The following is a 16506-nucleotide window of genomic DNA, read 5'->3' on the forward strand; positions in this document are numbered from 1 at the left end:
CGCCCCGCGCGCTGGGCTCTGCAGCGTCCCCTGCCCGCTGCCGCTGTCTTCCCCGTTACGCTCCCAGACCGGGAACCCTTTTAAAACTGGAGTTTTATTAAACTCGCTCCCGATGGCAGCATCGCTGCCTGCCTCACAGCAATGGGTAGCCCTCAGATAGCCGGCCAAGCACGTCGCCAGACGTGTCCATCTCATCCTCATCCATAGCAAAACAAAATCAGGGAGCAGGGCCTCGAGGAATCCATTCTGAAGCACTTGGAGGAGAGGAAAGTGATCAGGAACAGCCAGCATGGATTCACCAAGGGCAAGTCCTGCCTGACCAACCTGATTGCCTTCTACGATGAGATAACGGGCTCTGTCGATAAGGGGAAAGCAGTGAATGTGATATATCTTGACTTTACCAAAGCTTTTGATGTGGTCTCCCACAGTGTTTTTGCCATCAAGTTAAAGAAGTATGGGCTGGATGAATGGACTATAAGGTGGATAGAAAGTTGGCTAGATTGTCAGGCTCAACGGGTAGTGATCAATGGCTCCATGTCTAGTTGGCAGCCGGTATCAAGCAGAATGCCCCAGAGGTCGGTCCTGGAGCCGGTTTTGTCCAACATCTTTATTAATGATCTGGATGATGGCATTAATTGCACCCTCAGCAAGTTCACAGATGACACTAAACTGGGGGGAGAGGTAGATACACTGGAGAGTAGGGATAGGGTCCGGAGTGACCTAGACAAATTGGAGGTTTGGGCCAAAAGAAATCTGATGAGGTTCGACAAGGACAAGTGCAGAGTTCTGGACTTAGGAAGGAAGAATCCCATACACTGCTGCAGGCTGGTACCGACTGGCTAAGCAGCATTTCTGCAGAAAAGGACCTGGGGATTACAGTGAATGAGAAGCTGGATATGAGTCAGCAGCGTGCCCTTGTTGCCAAGAAGGCCAACGGCATATTGGGCTGTATTAGTAGGGGCATTGCCAGCAGATCGAGGGAAGTGATTATTCCCCTCTATTTGGCACTGGTGAGGCCACACCTGGAGTATTGCACCCCGTTTTGGTCCCCCACTACAGAAGGGATATGGACAAATTGGAGAGAGTCCAGCGGAGGGCAATTAAAATGATTAGGCGGCGGGGCCCATGACTTATGAGGAGAGGCTGAGGGAACTGGGGTTATTTAATCTGCAGAAGAGAAAGGTGAGGGGGGATTTGATAGCAGCCTTCAATTACGTGAAGGGGGGTTCCAAAGAGGATGGATCTAGACTGTTCTCAGTGGTGGCAGATGACAGAACAAGGAGCAATGGTCTCAAGTTGCAGTGGTGGAGGTCTAGGTTGGATATTATTTCACTAGGAGGGTGGTGAAGCACTGGAATGGGTTACCTAGGGCGGTGGTAGAATCTCCATCCTTAGAGGTTTTTAAGCTCCGGCTTGACAAAGCCCTGGCTGGGATGATTTAGTTGGGGATTGGTCCTGCTTTGAGCAGGGGGTTGGACTAGATGGCCTCCTGAGATCTCTTCCAACCCTAATATTCTATGGTTCTATGATTGATCCAGCTCAGCTCTGCTGATGAGATCCTACAAGTTCCTATGTGGCTGAGCTGCTCTGTAACCGTGCAGACTGCATCCAGCTCTCCCTCTCTTGGTACCTGGGGCTGCGCCATCTCAGGACTCTAATTTCTTTGGGTGAATATAGCTCTGGTCCAGGGCAGCCTGTGGGCCGAATCTGCTGCTTAGACTGGGCTGCATCTGCTGCTTATTCAGGAAATGCACTTAGGTCAGTGCTGGCTTCAGTGGGCGCTGGGCCATTGGATAGCACTTTTCATTGTCAGTGCACTCTATGGACATGAGCTAATGAGTCTACACAGCCTCCTGGGGAGGGGACACAGGGCTGTATTCCCCTGGACAGCTGTGGAGACTGAGGCAAAGGCAGGAGAAGACCCCACAAGTCCTGGGCGTGTCTCCCCAGCCTGGCACCTCCTGCTGTCATTTACAAAGCTATGCTGGCCTGGTAGCATTTCACCCCACTCTGCCCAGGGTGAATGACAAGAGAGAGCCCAGGCAGGGAGTCTAGCCTGTTCTAAAAGTTCTTATCCCGCGCTTGTCACCAGAGCATCTGAGCACCTTCCAGTCATGCACTGGGCAACATGACTGACATCTGTGGGGTGGAGCCCAGAGCTCAGTGCACTACCTTTGGGTTAACACATGTGTGGGTGAGCAGAGATTCGGCCCCTAACTTGCTTTAGTGGCATCATGAACGAGGCCAGCTGGGGCTGAGTGTTAGCTCCTCCCCGATGCTCCACGCTCACTCACTAGGCCAGCGTAAGGGGTCTCCGGGCCAGCTTGGCTGCAGCACAGGGACTCAGAGCCAGGCCCAGAGTGCCCAAAGCCCAGGAGTCTCACCCTAGATCTCCAGGAGAATCCCCATTTGCTGGGCAGTTTGGTGCAGTTTACCTCCTACAGCTCTCTGTGTAGGCAAAGCAGGATTCCCCATTGTTCATGATGGAGGAGGGGATTCTCCATTGTTCCCTGTGGCTGGGGATGAGTGTGACCCAGGTGCCCTATGTTGGCAGCAGATGGGTACACAGTTCCAAGTCTATCCCCAGGCACATGCCTAGACATGCCCAGACAGGCATATTTCCCCTGTGATAGCCATCCAGGGATGATGGAAGGTCCCTAGAAGGCTGGGGTGGGGGGCACAAGTGCCCAAACTGTGGCCCCACCCCCATGGCACCCCTTCCCCCGAGGCCCCACCCCTTCTACCAAGCCCCTGCCCTTGCACCACCCATTCCCCTTGTGGCCTCGCCTTCATGCCACCCCCTTCTCCCTGAGGCCCTGCCCCCGTGCCACCTCTTCCCCCTGAGACCCCACTCCCTGCTTGCTCCTCTCTGCCCCCTCCCTCCCGTCGCTGCCCCCTCCCTCCCGTCGCTCGCCCTTAAGAACCGGGAGGGCATAGCCATGTCCTGCTGGCCACCCCGTTCCAGTGCTCCTGTCACCATCTTCACAGTATTTCACCGAAGGGGGCTATGATGAGCAGTCTCTGCTGGGTGCCACGGTTATTGCGGGATGGACGTTCGGGATGTCAGAGTTATGTAACATGCAGGATTTTGTGTACAAAGCTGCTGGAGGGGAAGCAGGGCACCCAGGGTGGTTCTCAGAGCTCATGAGGGGGGAAAACAATTGACAGCTTTCGCCCCAGCCCCACCCAGTATTTATAGTCTAGACAAGGCACGGGCTCAGGCTGATGCAAAACACAGAAAAGCCCAAGCAGCCATTGGACAGTGGGGAGCATCGGGGTGAGCTGAAGTCAATGAAACGTCCTAGTTATGACAAGAGACAAAAGGGCTGGAACTGTATGAAAGAGAAAGAAAGGCACAAGAGGGGATTCTTATGGAGGCAACCCTCTGCCAACGGGGATGTCTTGTGAAAAGTGGATCCAGCTCTCTCAACTAGACAAGGTCTGTATGGACTGACCAGAAGTCAAGGGGCTGGGTGTGATGAAGTGGGGTGTATAGACAGGTTAGAGGGACCAGTGCATGGGGAAAGAGCAAAACTCTGGGGTAACTCTTGCCAGAGATTTAGCCACACATTCTCTCTGCTCTGCCCCAAGGACTCGCTCAGGGAGCCAAAAGGCTGGGGGTGCAAATTGCCAGCCTGAGGAGGGAAGAGCTGGGCTTGCAGAGTCTGAAGTGGGGCACTTGTGGTGCCAGCAGTTGGTAGTTTTGGGCAAATTTTCCCTGGTCTGGAGAGACAAGGCTCCCTGGTGCTAAAAGGACCGGTAGCAATTCACCATGTAACCCTGAAAGGATCATGGTGATGAGCTGGGAAATCTGTACAGTTTATTAATTCTGGGTGACATGGTTACATTGTTGCTATGAATAATGCTGTATTGTGGACTGGCCTGCTGACAATGTGTATTCACCATGGGCTGACAGGACCTAGCCCATACCTCCTAAACTAGGGACAAGGGAGATTAATGACTGTGCTTTGACTGGACAGTAGATATGCTAGAAAGAGTAATTACATCAGAAAAAAGAAAAGGAGTACTTGTGGCACCTTAGGGATGGAACCAGTTTTCTCTAACTTCCTTCAACTGGGAGCCGAGGGTTTGCAGAGTGGAAAGGTCCCAGCAGAAGAACAAGGACACCTAGGTAGTGATGCTAGCCTGTAAAAAAGGACTCACAGGAGAAGGAAGGAGCTGGGGGAGCAGGCTGTGTGTTTCAGAACCCAAGCTGTGCACTGCAGCAGAAGGTCCCTGGATGCCCCAGAGGACTCTGCCCCCAAAGAATGCTCTGGAGTGCCGTGGAAACGGAGACAGGAAAATACATAGAGGGTTTGTTCCTTTTGTCTAGATCTGTGTATTTCTCATGTGATTAAGTACAGAGCAATGGGGTTAGAATCCTGTGCAAAATGTCTGTGTGTTACAGCAGTCACATGCCCCTTGAAGAGATGACCCAGCAGGCTCATACCTGCGGGTGGAGTTCTGGGAGAGGGTGTTGTGTCACCGAAGCACCTCTGTAGTCACACTCTACACACTATTGTAATAATCTTTGTACAGAATATGCCTTGTGAGGTGTCATTTGAAAATTAATAACACATTGATCATCAATATTCTTGTGTGATGTATATACATGGTGGGTAGTAAGAGTTATGGATATATACTAGAATTATGACTAAAGCGTGTTTAAACTAGGCATGTCGGGGAGCTGCAGTAGACAAAGGAATGTGTTGTCCCCATCTGGGAGTTATTTCCTAAGTACTTTGAAAGACAATGAGAATGTATTCACATGTCATGTAAACAGACCCTTCAAGCTAACAAGGAGTGGAGGAGACAGCATGGCGTCTACACCCAGCAGGAGAGAGAAGCTTGGTCTAGGTTTTACTTTTCAAAGAATCCACTGCAAAAGTTTACGGGTCTATAAAGACGGGGTGTGTGTGTGTGAACCGCAAGTGATAAGTGATAAGCAATTGAATCAATGATATTGTATTGCAGAAGTGCACAGCATGAGGTCTTTTCTGAAAGCCAATGACACACTGGTGATTACTATCGTGAAGTATCTGTAGTAAACACCATAGGAGGAAATACAGATACTTCATGATATTATGTTTTCAGGTCTGTGAACAAATGGGGAGACAGGAGGGAATGTCACAGCTATTTACCTGTCTCCTATGTTAATTAAGCATGGTGGACTCAAAGCAATGGAAGCCCCGTTTACATACAGGGGGGAACGGGGAGCCCACATGAGGTCAGCCTGTGTCTTGAAACAAGCTCATTGAACTTAGGAAGATATAAGCAAGGACAGAAGCCATCTTTGGCATCCATCATTAGACCGAGACAAACAAGGAGCTCCAACAAGTTGAGAAAGAGGGGTCCTTCAACCAAGGAGGGGTGTTTAAAGTCTCTGGGATCTTAATATTGGTGAGAAACCACCTGGAACCAAGCCTGTATCTTACTAGATTAAGTTTTAGACTCTTAAATGCTGTTTCATTGTTATTTGCTTGTAACGCCTTATATCTTTACTCCTTTAATTTGGCATCACTTAACCTGTGTCCTATTGTTCATATATTTGTTCTGTTTTTACTATAAGCCATCGCAGTGCTGCATGTAAAGAGAAAGGTGTAGTTACCCCAGTTAAGTTAACAAGCCGGTGGGTTTTGTGTCTTTACAGGAACAAATGAACCTTATTATATCTCTGAACTGTACAGGAGAGGGCAGGACATTACAGAGCACATGGTTTGGGGAAAATTCAGCACTGGGGTCCCCTTGCAGGGTGTAACCAAAGCTGGTGGAAGCCAGAGTGGCGCTATAGACAGGCTGCGGGGGTCAGAGCGGCTGACCTAGGACTGTCTAGTACACAGACGCTGGCTCAGGGTGTGACCTGCATGCTGTTTGGCTAGTTGTGACTGTCCCAGGTTGGGAGATATCTCAGCAAAGCACTGTGAGGCACCCAAGGTTGCACAGCAAGTGGTGACACAGCCCCGCACTGATCTGGATTGCTCCCAAACCCCATCACAGGTGTGTTTAAGCAACAGGGGTTCATCTGAGGATCCAGCCCTGGGCTGGCAGGGGCCATGTGGTTGCAGCTCTCAGGAGCGGGTGCTAGATAGAAGATTTGTGCCCCAGGAGTGTGCCCTGAGACTGGGGCAATCCCTGGACTCTGTTCAGACTGGGGTTGTGTGTGTGTAAAACACACCAAGCAGTGGCCAAGACGGGGTGCTCAACTACAGCTGTGATGCGGGTGAGGGAGCCTCTCCGTTGTCCTCCACAGGGGAGGGAAGGGGGGCCCTTAATTGTTCTCTGTGGAGGGAGGGAGACTCTCTGTGGGGACTGCTGAGCACTTTGGTCCTTTCCAAACGTCCAGTCACTAGAGGGCAATATAACCACACAGCTGATGAGTTCAGTCCCCTCCAGCAGGGGACACCCCCTGACACACATGCTGATCCAAACACACCAGGTGGGGCTGACTGGGAGCTTGAGAGACAAGGATCCTGCTCTGCCTGCATCGCACACACCTTGCACACCCACCCCAGCGGCTGCATGCTCACACACTCAACCTCTGCTCCAGGCTTTGCACCACACGTGCCTCTGTGAGTTATCTCATCAGATTTATTGCTCCTGGGACTCCCTTCCCACCCCCCATCAGCTCTTTAGCACCATAATCGGCCCACGCGTCTCCTCCTCTCGTTGCCATGGAAAGTGCCCAGCCCTGCTCGGCAGCTACCCTGGGGCTGTTGGGAGCCGGCCACTCACTCACTGCTGCACAGCCTTCTTCCCGGTCTCCACCAGCTGGGTGAGGAGGTCCATGAATTCGGTGTGCAGCCGCTTGGCAATAGGCGAAAACTGCTCATTGGCCTGCTCCAGATAAGCCCTAGGGTTGAAGACAGCCGATTCCTTAGACAAGCAGGACTTGGCTGGGGAGACGCAGCAGCTGGGGCCCTGCCTGCCTACTGGGCATGGGGACTGCACTCTATTCCATGTGGGGAAACTGAGGCACAGAGGGGGCCTGTGTTCTGCTCAGGTTCACACAGGACTCATTAGCTCCTGGCCCCCTGCTCAGCCTCGGACCATGCTGTGTGCAGCGGACTGGGCTGGAAATGATCCTCACTGCAGCCTTGGACTCTGCCACTGCGGCTTTTCTCTCCTTCCCATCCCACCTGCCCTGCCTTGCTACTATGGGCTGGGGTGGCATGTCAGAGGCTCTGGAGCAGGAGCAGGGGCAATCTGTTCTCCCAGCACTGTAGCGTCTCAGTACTGAGGCTCCCCGGCTGCGTGTGTGCACCCAGCAGACTCTGCCCGTTCTGCACTCCCCACTGCCCCTCTTCCTCCAGGTCCTCCCACCCCCGGGCGGCAGCACCCCCCTCCACACTCCCCATGGCAGCCCGTACTTTGCCTGGGTCTTTATCTCCTCGGCCTTCACCTTCTCTGGCAACTGTTTGCTCAAGTATTCAGACACCGTCTGGAAATACTGGGAGAAGACATCCGAGAGGCTGGAGCTTGGGGTTTCTGCGTCGCGCATCACCACAGCACCTGGACGGCCCGGAGAGCTGGGTTAGGCCCCTGCCTCATGCAAACTGTGGGGCTGGGGCGATCCATCAGCCCCATGGAGTCCAGGAGGTAATCCGTAAGCCCCATGGTGGGCGGGGAGTGAGGAGATTCCCTCAGCCCCAGGGGAAGGGCCCCAAAGATTGTGCCCAGTTCCCTGCGTTAACCCACTAGGCCACACCCATTCCCAGAGGTGGGAATGGAGCCCAGGAGTCCTGACTCTCTCTGCTACCCTCTAAGCTAGCCCCTCCCTCGCTGAAGAGGCTGGCACTGGGTGGCAAGAGGGATGAGATCGGGAGCATACAGGGAAGAGCCTCACTCGCCAGCGAATCTGGCTCCTGCGGAGCGCGCGGTATGGCCCATAGGGAGCTGCTGAGGGCTGGAGGTGCGGGACCAGCCCACAATGATCCCGGGGCCAGTGCGGCCGGACCGTGCCGGGGGTGGGGAGCAAAGCCCTGGCGAGGCTCTTACCTTCCAAGCTGCACACACAGAGCAGCACCATGGCCAAGACCAAGACCTTCATTGTGACAGGCGCTGCACTCCGGGACCTGCAGGGCAGAGGGGGCTGGGAATCAGCAACTGCCCCAGCCAGTCCCCTTGTCCCTGGCTCACCAGTTGCCAGTCAGGCCCCCAGGAAGGGCCTGATTAAGGATAGGGGCCGATCGTGGCTAATTACCCCATTAACAAGGAGACTAGTCACAGGAGCCCAGGAAGGCCATGCGAGGGGGTGGGGGCAGGGGGGCACACCCCCTTTAAGGAAAAGCCAGGAACGCTGGCTGGCCGCTCAGGTACTGTGGAGTGCGAGGCGGAGGGGAACGCGGGGCGTAACGGCCGGGCAGAAGGGCTCTGAGTAGGCTGTGGGCAGGGGAACCCCCTCACATGGGCACCGCTGAGAGCTGTAGGGGAGGGGGACAGGCTGCCGACTCCTCTAGCGTGACACTGGCCCTCTGCCCTGGCACTCAGCTTGGCCAGGCCTTGGGGTGCTCTGCACAGCCGATCCCTGCCTCCCCACCTGCCTAGGCCGAGTCCCTGGGGGAAGCAGAGGGCAAGCGGGCACTTACCCCACCCTGCCAGCCAGCCCCGTCCGACCGGGTCCTGTCCACACTACAGTGCCCACCTGTGCTCATGAGGGACAGCATTCCCACCTCTGCCAGGGGAGGGCACTGGGCCAGAGCCTGGATGGTGTAAGTGTCCCTAACCCCATCAATGCTCCCAAGGGGGTGGGTTGGACACACTCCTGAGTCTCCCCGCCCCCTAAGGAACATTTCCAGGGCAATTTGTGTTCATAAAATAAATCACTAATTCCCTACTGCCACTGCTGCCCTGCCATGGCCGGGTGGGGCCAGCGCGGAGCTAGGGGAGCTAGACCCAGGGGAGCTGAGCAGCCTTGGGGAAGGGGAGGCAAAGGAGCTGCGTGCCCCATGATCAGTGCCAGCGGCCCAGGGAGCAGCACATGGAAAGACACTAGGAAGAGGAAGGAAATAATTCAAGGATCTGTGATGTCAGCTGCCCTGCCCAGGCACGTCCCTCCCTGGTCCCCTCTCCCTGCCCCTCCCCCCTGCTGCCCTCTTCTTTCCTGGTCAGCTCGGCTGCAGCCCTGCATATCCCCAAGCACCCCACTGTCCTGCTCTGCCATGTCCCTGGTCTCCTATGCTTCCACCCCATTTCTCAGCTCCCCACTGCCCCCATCTCTTCCCCCACCAACCTTTGGGCTAGGCCCCCATGCATTTCCAGAGGGCAGGAAGGGCTCCAACAGGGGATGTCTCTGACTCTTGCTCCCCTGGGCCCCCTGGACAGGAGGGTGGGATTTGTCTGGCTTCCCCTGCCTTGGAATGGATCCCTGGCTCAGGCTCTGCCCTGCAGCCTGCGGAGCCCTTGACGGCTGCAGCCGTGCAGCTGGGGTGGTTGGGGGCAGGGGATCTGAGTCCTGTGAGAGGCCTAGAGAGGGGCATGAGTATCTCAGCCTCATCTTGTGCCTCCCCACCCCTGGGCCAGCTCCAAGGTGGCTCTCGCTGTTGGGTGAAAGAAGTGGCACCAACCACCCAACCAATCCAGTCCTGGGGCAGGATCAGAACCAGCTCCCTGGGGTAGAGGATCTCTCATGTCCATGAGCCAGCCGGGCTCTGACAAGGCAGGCAGGAGGCAGCTCTCAACCACACAGGGCGGGTGAATCTCAGTTAAAAAATCCAACATTAATTCAAAATCTCAAACAAGCTCATTCTTTCTGTGTAACCCCGCCCCCGCCCCACCCCCGCCTGGCTCTGCAGACAGACTGCCGGGCTGCTCACCTGAGGCCTGGGCTAGAAACTGGTCAGGAACAGCGGGTGCCTTGGCTGGGGCTGCAGGTGCTTATATCCCCCGTCCCGCTGGGCCAGCCTGCGCTGCCCACTCATTGGTCCCCTGGCCGGGGGTTCGCTGCTGTGCTGGGGAGGGGAATGTGCTGATGCCGTGCTGTACAATCACTAACTGGCAAATCCCTGGTAAACAGGCCGGGGCTAAGGGTCGCGCTGTGGGGGTGTGCTGGCCAGTGCACAGTGCATGGGGCCAGCCGGACAAACACCGGTGTCACCAGGCAGGGTCTGAGGCACTGGCTAGGGTCTGCTGGGCGCCTTGGGCAGTGCTGCTATGGGCACTGAAGCAGCACGCTCTGCCCCTTTAAGGGGTAGTGGTGCCCAGAGCCAGCAGTCACTGTCCCGCTAAATCCCTGCTTTAAGGAAACATGTTTAGGGGAGCAGCAGACTAGCTGGGGAATGGGGCCAGGTGTTAATCAGGGAGCTGGTTAAAGCTTGGCTGTGGGGTGACCCTAGGAGCAGGGAGCCCCTGGAAGCAGGTCTGGAGCCTGGCTGTGGGTGGGCTGGGGAAGCAGACCCATTGCACAGGCCCAGGGTGGTGAAATCCTGACACAGGGGGAAGGGTTTGGGCCTGGAGGGGCGGGGGACAAAGGAGATGGTATCTTTATACAGACTTGATAAATTGGGCCCCAGGCAGGGGAACGTGCTAGGAAGGTGGCTGTGAATGAGATACAGGGCAGGAGCAAGGCAGTGGCATGCCAGGCTGTGCCACAAAGGACGTGCTCTGGGGGGGTACCCACTTCGCTGGCATTGTCTCTTCCCCCCATAGTGCCTACACGTTAGTAAAGGGGATTGCACAGTGGATCTGCTGCAGGGAGTCGGAGTTGAGCACAGCCCTGGATGTGTCTGACCAAGAGTGAGCTCTGGGGCTGGCCTCACCATAAGGTGGAGCAGGTATCAGGCTTCAGGACAGGTCACTGCAAGGGTCAGGAAGGAATCCCTGACCTGCTCCCCCCTCCTCTTCCCCCCGCCCCAGGTAACACTGTACATCTGGCCAGGTGTACTCGGTGCTAGGGGAGGAATTGGCCATCACGGGTAAAAGCTCTAGATTAGCTGGAGCAGATGGGCTGCCCCAGGAAGCAGATGGGGCAGGCTGGGTGGGACCCAGGGCCGAGCTGGTAAGACTCACTGCTATCTCCTATTCCCCTGTGAATGGGGGTCCTGGAGAGGGCAAGTGTGGGGCTAGTGGAGCTGGACAGGGCAGTGACTCAGCCCTGCCTGTCATGTGCCCCACAAGGAGAGCATTAACCCTTACAGCCTGTGTGGGGCACACAGGCCAGCGAGCAGGGAGGGATTCCAGCTGCTGGGGCCTCGATCCAGGAAGGAGGCTGGAGCCAGCCTGCCTCCCTAACCCTCACTAGCACCTCCTACCAGAGCCACCAGACCACAGGGTCAGCCAGCTCCTAGGGGCTTAGCCAGCATTTGCCATGGGAAAGGGTCCCAGTGCTTAGCAGGAGAGCACGGGGCTGGAGCCCCCCCGGGGGTGTCTGATTTGTGGGGCTGTGGCTGCTGGTGGCCAAGGTTTGCTAGCTGACCTGGAGCCCTGCAGGGGAAAGCTGGGTGCAGGCTGCGGGGAGAAGTCTCCTGCTCCCTGCATGCCACAAGCCCCTGCTCTCCCTCAGAGCTGTCCTGCCTGGACTAGTCGAGCGCACCCCCACTACCTGTGCGCCCAGGGGCAGTTCTGAGCCACAGGGTGAAGGCCAGTGTGGCTTAATCTTATCATTCACTGACTGTTAACCTCCAACATGTCAGGATGAGTCAGCGGGGGCGGCCGGGGTGGGGGGGAGGGAGAGGGGGGAGGATTGGCCCCATGGGACATTCCAGGTTAAGCTGCACAGTGCAGGACGGTGTAAGAGCACTCATTGCTCTCCAGCTCCTGTCCTTGGAGGATCTCAAAGCCCTCGAGCAGCATTTATTTATCCAGCCCACAGCCCCTGGGGAAACTGAGGCACAGAGCCAAGATGTGACCTGCCCGAGAGGACCAGGAGCAGCACTCCCCCTCCTGTGCCTAACCACTCCACAGAGCACCTAGGAGGGGCTTTCACCTGCCCCTGCCACAGGCCAGTGCCCAGCCACGTGAGGAGCCAGGCTGGGCGGGCCCATGGCAGATGCTCCCCGGTGCAGCCAGCAGAGCGGGAGGCAGCTGTAAGGTTTCCCTGACTCAGACAAAGCTCCTCAGTCAGTAGCAGCAGAAAGTGGCTTGCTGGCTCTCTCCCGTTGTCACATGGCAGGTCCCTGGAGCTGGCCCAGTACTAGGGGCCCTGTGGCTTTCCTGGCCACGGGATTATGGGGAGACAAGACCTTGGGTCAGCCAGCAACAGGGCTAGCAAATCCCTGAGCCCAGAAGGGCAAGGCAGATGTGCAGCCCTCGCTTTCCCAAGCGTGCGGCCCTCTGCGGGGGCTGAGTGGAGCCCAGAGCCCTCGAGCTGCAGTGCTACTCTTGGCATGTGCCAGGGCAGCCCGGGCGGGGGGAAGGCTCGGCTGGTGTGGGGCCTTGGAGCGGGGGAATGGCCTAGTTTGGCAGCCCCCCTTCAGGTCGGGTGTGGGCCGGGGTTCTGCGCCTGGCCTGGTGGACAGCCCTAGGGCACAAGTTGAGCCCCCCATGCCACTGTGCCTACAGATGCACAGACCCCAACCCAGAGGTGCTGAGCCGTTTGCTTCTCCACTGGAGCTTGCGATGGCCATGGGTTTGGCTCACTGCCTGGGTTTGGCCCGATGTTGGCAGGATGACTGGGCACTTGGGGGATGCACACAGGGTCACCTGCCCAGATCAGGATCTCGCTGACGTCTGTGTGAAGCTGGAGTCACCTTCTGGCACTGACACAGCTCCTGGGGATTCCCCCAGCTGTAACCATGAGCAGAGGCCAGGCCAGGATCCCATCCAGGCCCGGAGGATGTGTGTATAGACAAACCCCTGGGAGATGCTCACTGCAGTGTCTGGAGCGCCTAACTGGGCAGCCTCGTGGCCTCTGTGGGTGGCACCATCATGTTCCTCATCCCTCTCCTCCAGCCATTTGCTCAGACGTGTTGCAGACTGTTAGAGGAGACGCACACTGTGTTCTCACCTACGTGTTGCATCTTTCTTGCTCTGGTTTTCCTTCATTTTAAAATGAAAATCATTGGTGGGTGAAAATCTACTGCTCACTCCTTATGTATAGAGGAGTCCCAGTCAAAGAAAGAGCCTGCAGCATTCCCCGCCCCTGTCCCATAGGGCCCAGTTAGAGTTACCCAGATCAACTTAGCACCAGCATTTCCTGACTTAACCCCTGGCGCCTGTAACCCAAGCATTGCCCTGGGGACAGGTTTGGTATCTCATACAGAATGTGGTCGCAAACAGCTCTATTCCATACCAGCTCTACTCTGTGTTGGCACAGCCCCTCTCCCTGCCCTCTGGGTTAGCGTTATACAGACAAAACTGCACAGGATCATTTCAGGGGACAAGACAGGATGTCACGTTTATTATAATAACACAATTTGATTTAAGACCAATAACTAATATCTAATTACCTACCCCCCCGCCCAAATGTTCTGCAGCTGCTAGATAGTTACCAGTCCTGAATGTAGCTTGAGTTTGTGGCTTGGGTTATCATAGAATATCAGGGTTGGAAGGGACCTCAGGAGGTCATCTAGTCCAACCCCCTGCTCAAAGCAGGACCAATCCCCCGTTTTTCGTTGCTTGTGGTGGCTAACTGGCCAGGAAAGCCAGACACAAGGAAGGGCTGGGTCTCTGTGGGGCATGCACCGATGCCCTTCCATGTTGGCAGTGGAATGTTACTCTCCAAAGTCTTCCCTCTCACCCATCCTTTTTGTAGGGTTGAGTTTGGATCCAGAGTCTATAGGTCTTGCTGTGTCACGCTGCCTCTGGGTCCGGTGTGATTGATCACCCGTCAATTGCAGACATGACTTTCAGCCTGGGACTTGGCTTTGATGTTCCTTCAGTTGTACTTTTGTTCTTTTCTTTTGAGGTTGGACTCCTCTTACTTTGTCAGGGCTGTTGTCTGCATCTTCAGCCGTTGGTGTTTACACTTTATTTCATCAGGACGGGCCGGGGCTGGAGGTTGATTCCATCATCCACACATCCCTCATTCACACATCTAAACTACACAAATCAGATTACAGCAGGGTTTTGCAAAAATGAAGTGAGCATTTTAAAATGGAGTTTGGGACAAGTAAAAATGGAGTTTGGGCTACAACATGGACAAGTGTAAGGAATAGCAGACAGAGAACAGAAGTTCCAATACGAACAAGTATAATGAATGACAAAAAGTGAGCAGAAGTTACAATGTTGAAGCAGTGCAAATTTCAGCAGCAATTGGATTGAAAGTGAAACTCAATTAGCCAGTTATTGGGGTACCTGGTTTATGAATGAATGTAGTTTCATTCATAAAACTTTGCTTATGAAGTTATATTAATAAAGTGAACAATTAAAATCAATTTCATTGATCAATTCTACATTAGGGCCACCTTCCAACACAGATAGGCCTATTCCACCTGCCCCACCAAAACGGGGCCCAGGCAGGAACTCTCCTAAAGCCCAGAGGTGTCCAGGGCCCAGTTTGGGCTCATCCCATTTCCTGCAGTCCAGCACAAACCATCCTGGTCAGGGGCACCTCCAAAGGGCTGTGTGGCTGCTCCCACGCCTGGCTGCTTCCCTGACACAGGGAGAGGCCCCATGTTGAGAGAGGCCTCATGTTCCTCTGTGCAAAGGGCCAGTTATATAAGTGCCAACCCCACACAGGCAGCACCAGGGCAGACCTTTTCTAGGCTCCTTCCCCACAGCTGGGAACACACCCAGGACAGCAGATCGCAGGCCCTAGGGGGATACAAGGGGGCAGGCCCTGCTGGGCTCCTGCCCTCAAAGCCAGATAAAAACAAGGGCAGCTCAGAGGCCCTGCCAGGCTTCTCCAGCTTGGTCACTTTGTTTGTTTGATTCTGTTTCCAGGAAAGCCCTGTGTTGACTGTGGGGAGGCAGTGGGCCATGGAGAGCGAGCAGGGGCTGGGAGCTGGCCAGCGAGGGCCCTGCTCCAGCTGGGTCACAGGGTGCAGAGGGTTTCTCTCCTTTATGTGGTGTGGGGGGTTCACTAACATGCCTGGCCTGAGGCGACATGGCCAGGACCCCACTCTGCAGGGGGACCACCTGGTCAACCTAGGGCCCTGTGATCAGGGGTCATGGGAGGAGGTTCTGGGGAGAAAGGGGCTCCCTCTCCCATCAGAACAAAGAGCTGGAACAGGGAGAAAACAGGTCCCCCTTACCCTTGCTGATGTATGGCACCCTACAACTTCCCCTGCCCCCCAGTTCACCTGCTCCCTCATTCAGCAGCCAGCTCCTGCAATGCTGTGCTCCAGCCAGTTGTAGACCCCCAGCTTGGAAACACCCCCAAACCCAGCCCGGGGCAGGAAACTGCAGCTGCTCAGATCCATTGCTGGGAAGCCCCATGGCCATGGATTCTCTGTAATCTGAAGTCTTTAACTCATGATTTGAGGACGTCAGTAACTCAGCCAGAGGTTAGGGATCTATTACAGGAGTGGGTGGGAGAGGTTCTGTGACCCGTAATGTGCAGATCAGACTAGATGATCATGATGGTCCCTTCTGACAGGGTCCTGCAGCCTGTCAATGGGGGGGAGGTGGACAGAGCTCAGCGTGGCTCCCAGACCCCAGCTGTGGCAGGGAGAAGAAGCCAGGGATCGGGAGTGAGGCAGAACCATTGTCCGGTCATAGACCCTGCTCCGACTGGACATTCGGCTTTAATACACATTGATGAGCCTCCGCCCTCTTGCAGGCTCTACCGTTTTTGCTGCCCCAAGCAGTGAAAAAAACTTTCGCCGCCAGCGGCAGGAGAGAGACAAATTGCCGCCCCCGCGGAGACTCTGCCGCCCCTTTCTTGGAACGCTGGTGCCAGGAGCCGGCCTTGCCTGGGGGGGTCCCAGCCAGGCACAGTCATCAACCCAAACAGAGAGGGGTCACTCTGCCCCTCTGAAAATGCAGCCACCTGGGGGTGGGGGCTAACAGCGCATAGCAACGGTGCCAATGGCTGGGAAGAGGGAGTGCCCTAAAGAAAGTGCAGGGGGGGAGAGGGGAGGCTGCCTGGGCTGGGGTTTGTGCAGGCCTCCAGGGGCCCCTCCCCCCTTAACCAAAAACAGTGGGGAAGGGCTAATGACCATCAGGCGCTTCACAGACACTAGTGACCTCGGCCCCCCAACAGCCAGGGGTTGGGGGTCGGTATCACTGCCCCATTGTGCAGATGGGGAAACTGAGGCAGGGAGCTGCAATGGGAGCTGTCCAGAGTCACAGGAGCCACAAGTACCCCTGACACCCAAGCCCGGCTCTGGCAGCTGGTCCCTCCGTGGCCGGTCTGGGCCTGCTGAAGGACGGCAATGGGTCAGAGGGGGGCAAACCCCAAGGCCCGGATCCAGGGTGACGGGCGCTTGGCAACACAAGGGATAATTAACGAGAACAGGCGGTACAAAGGAGTGACCCTGCAAAGCACCCGCGGCCTCAGTCAGCAGCTGCTCCGCTCACCCTATGCCCCCCAAGGCCCCGCCCCACTGACCCGCGCGGCCCGAAGGCACGTGGGGGGCGGGGTGCCCGCTTCCAACATGGCGTCCGAGGCGGCGGTCGCTCCCGTGAAGC

The 16506-nt window shown here is 56.0% G+C and overlaps 1 protein-coding gene across 1 annotated transcript; it reads right to left on the bottom strand.

Annotated features, from left to right (window-relative positions):
* Positions 1-6574: 6574 nt before the first annotated feature.
* APOA2 (apolipoprotein A2) lies at positions 6575-9933 on the bottom strand. The gene is made up of 4 exons (XM_048828733.2): positions 9813-9933; positions 7996-8072; positions 7368-7509; positions 6575-6850 (listed from the first exon to the last, which is right to left on the bottom strand). The coding sequence occupies exons 2-4, from the start codon at positions 8045-8047 to the stop codon at positions 6733-6735; spliced, it is 312 nt and encodes a 103-aa protein (XP_048684690.1). The 5' UTR covers positions 8048-8072; positions 9813-9933; the 3' UTR covers positions 6575-6732.
* Positions 9934-16506: the final 6573 nt, after the last annotated feature.

This window comes from Caretta caretta, chromosome 24, assembly GCF_965140235.1.
Source record: "Caretta caretta isolate rCarCar2 chromosome 24, rCarCar1.hap1, whole genome shotgun sequence".
Classification (NCBI taxonomy): Eukaryota; Metazoa; Chordata; order Testudines; family Cheloniidae; genus Caretta; species Caretta caretta.

Bases quoted from the DNA above. Each gene is read 5' to 3' on its own strand.
- APOA2 (XM_048828733.2), bottom strand. From the start codon at position 8,047: ATGAAGGTCTTGGTCTTGGCCATGGTGCTGCTCTGTGTGTGCAGCTTG. The intron at 7,510-7,995 runs GTAAGAGCCTCG...CGGGCCGTCCAG, and splicing joins CTGTGTGTGCAGCTTGGAAG to GTGCTGTGGTGATGCGCGAC. The intron at 6,851-7,367 runs GTACGGGCTGCC...CTTCAACCCTAG, and splicing joins GAGATAAAGACCCAGGCAAA to GGCTTATCTGGAGCAGGCCA.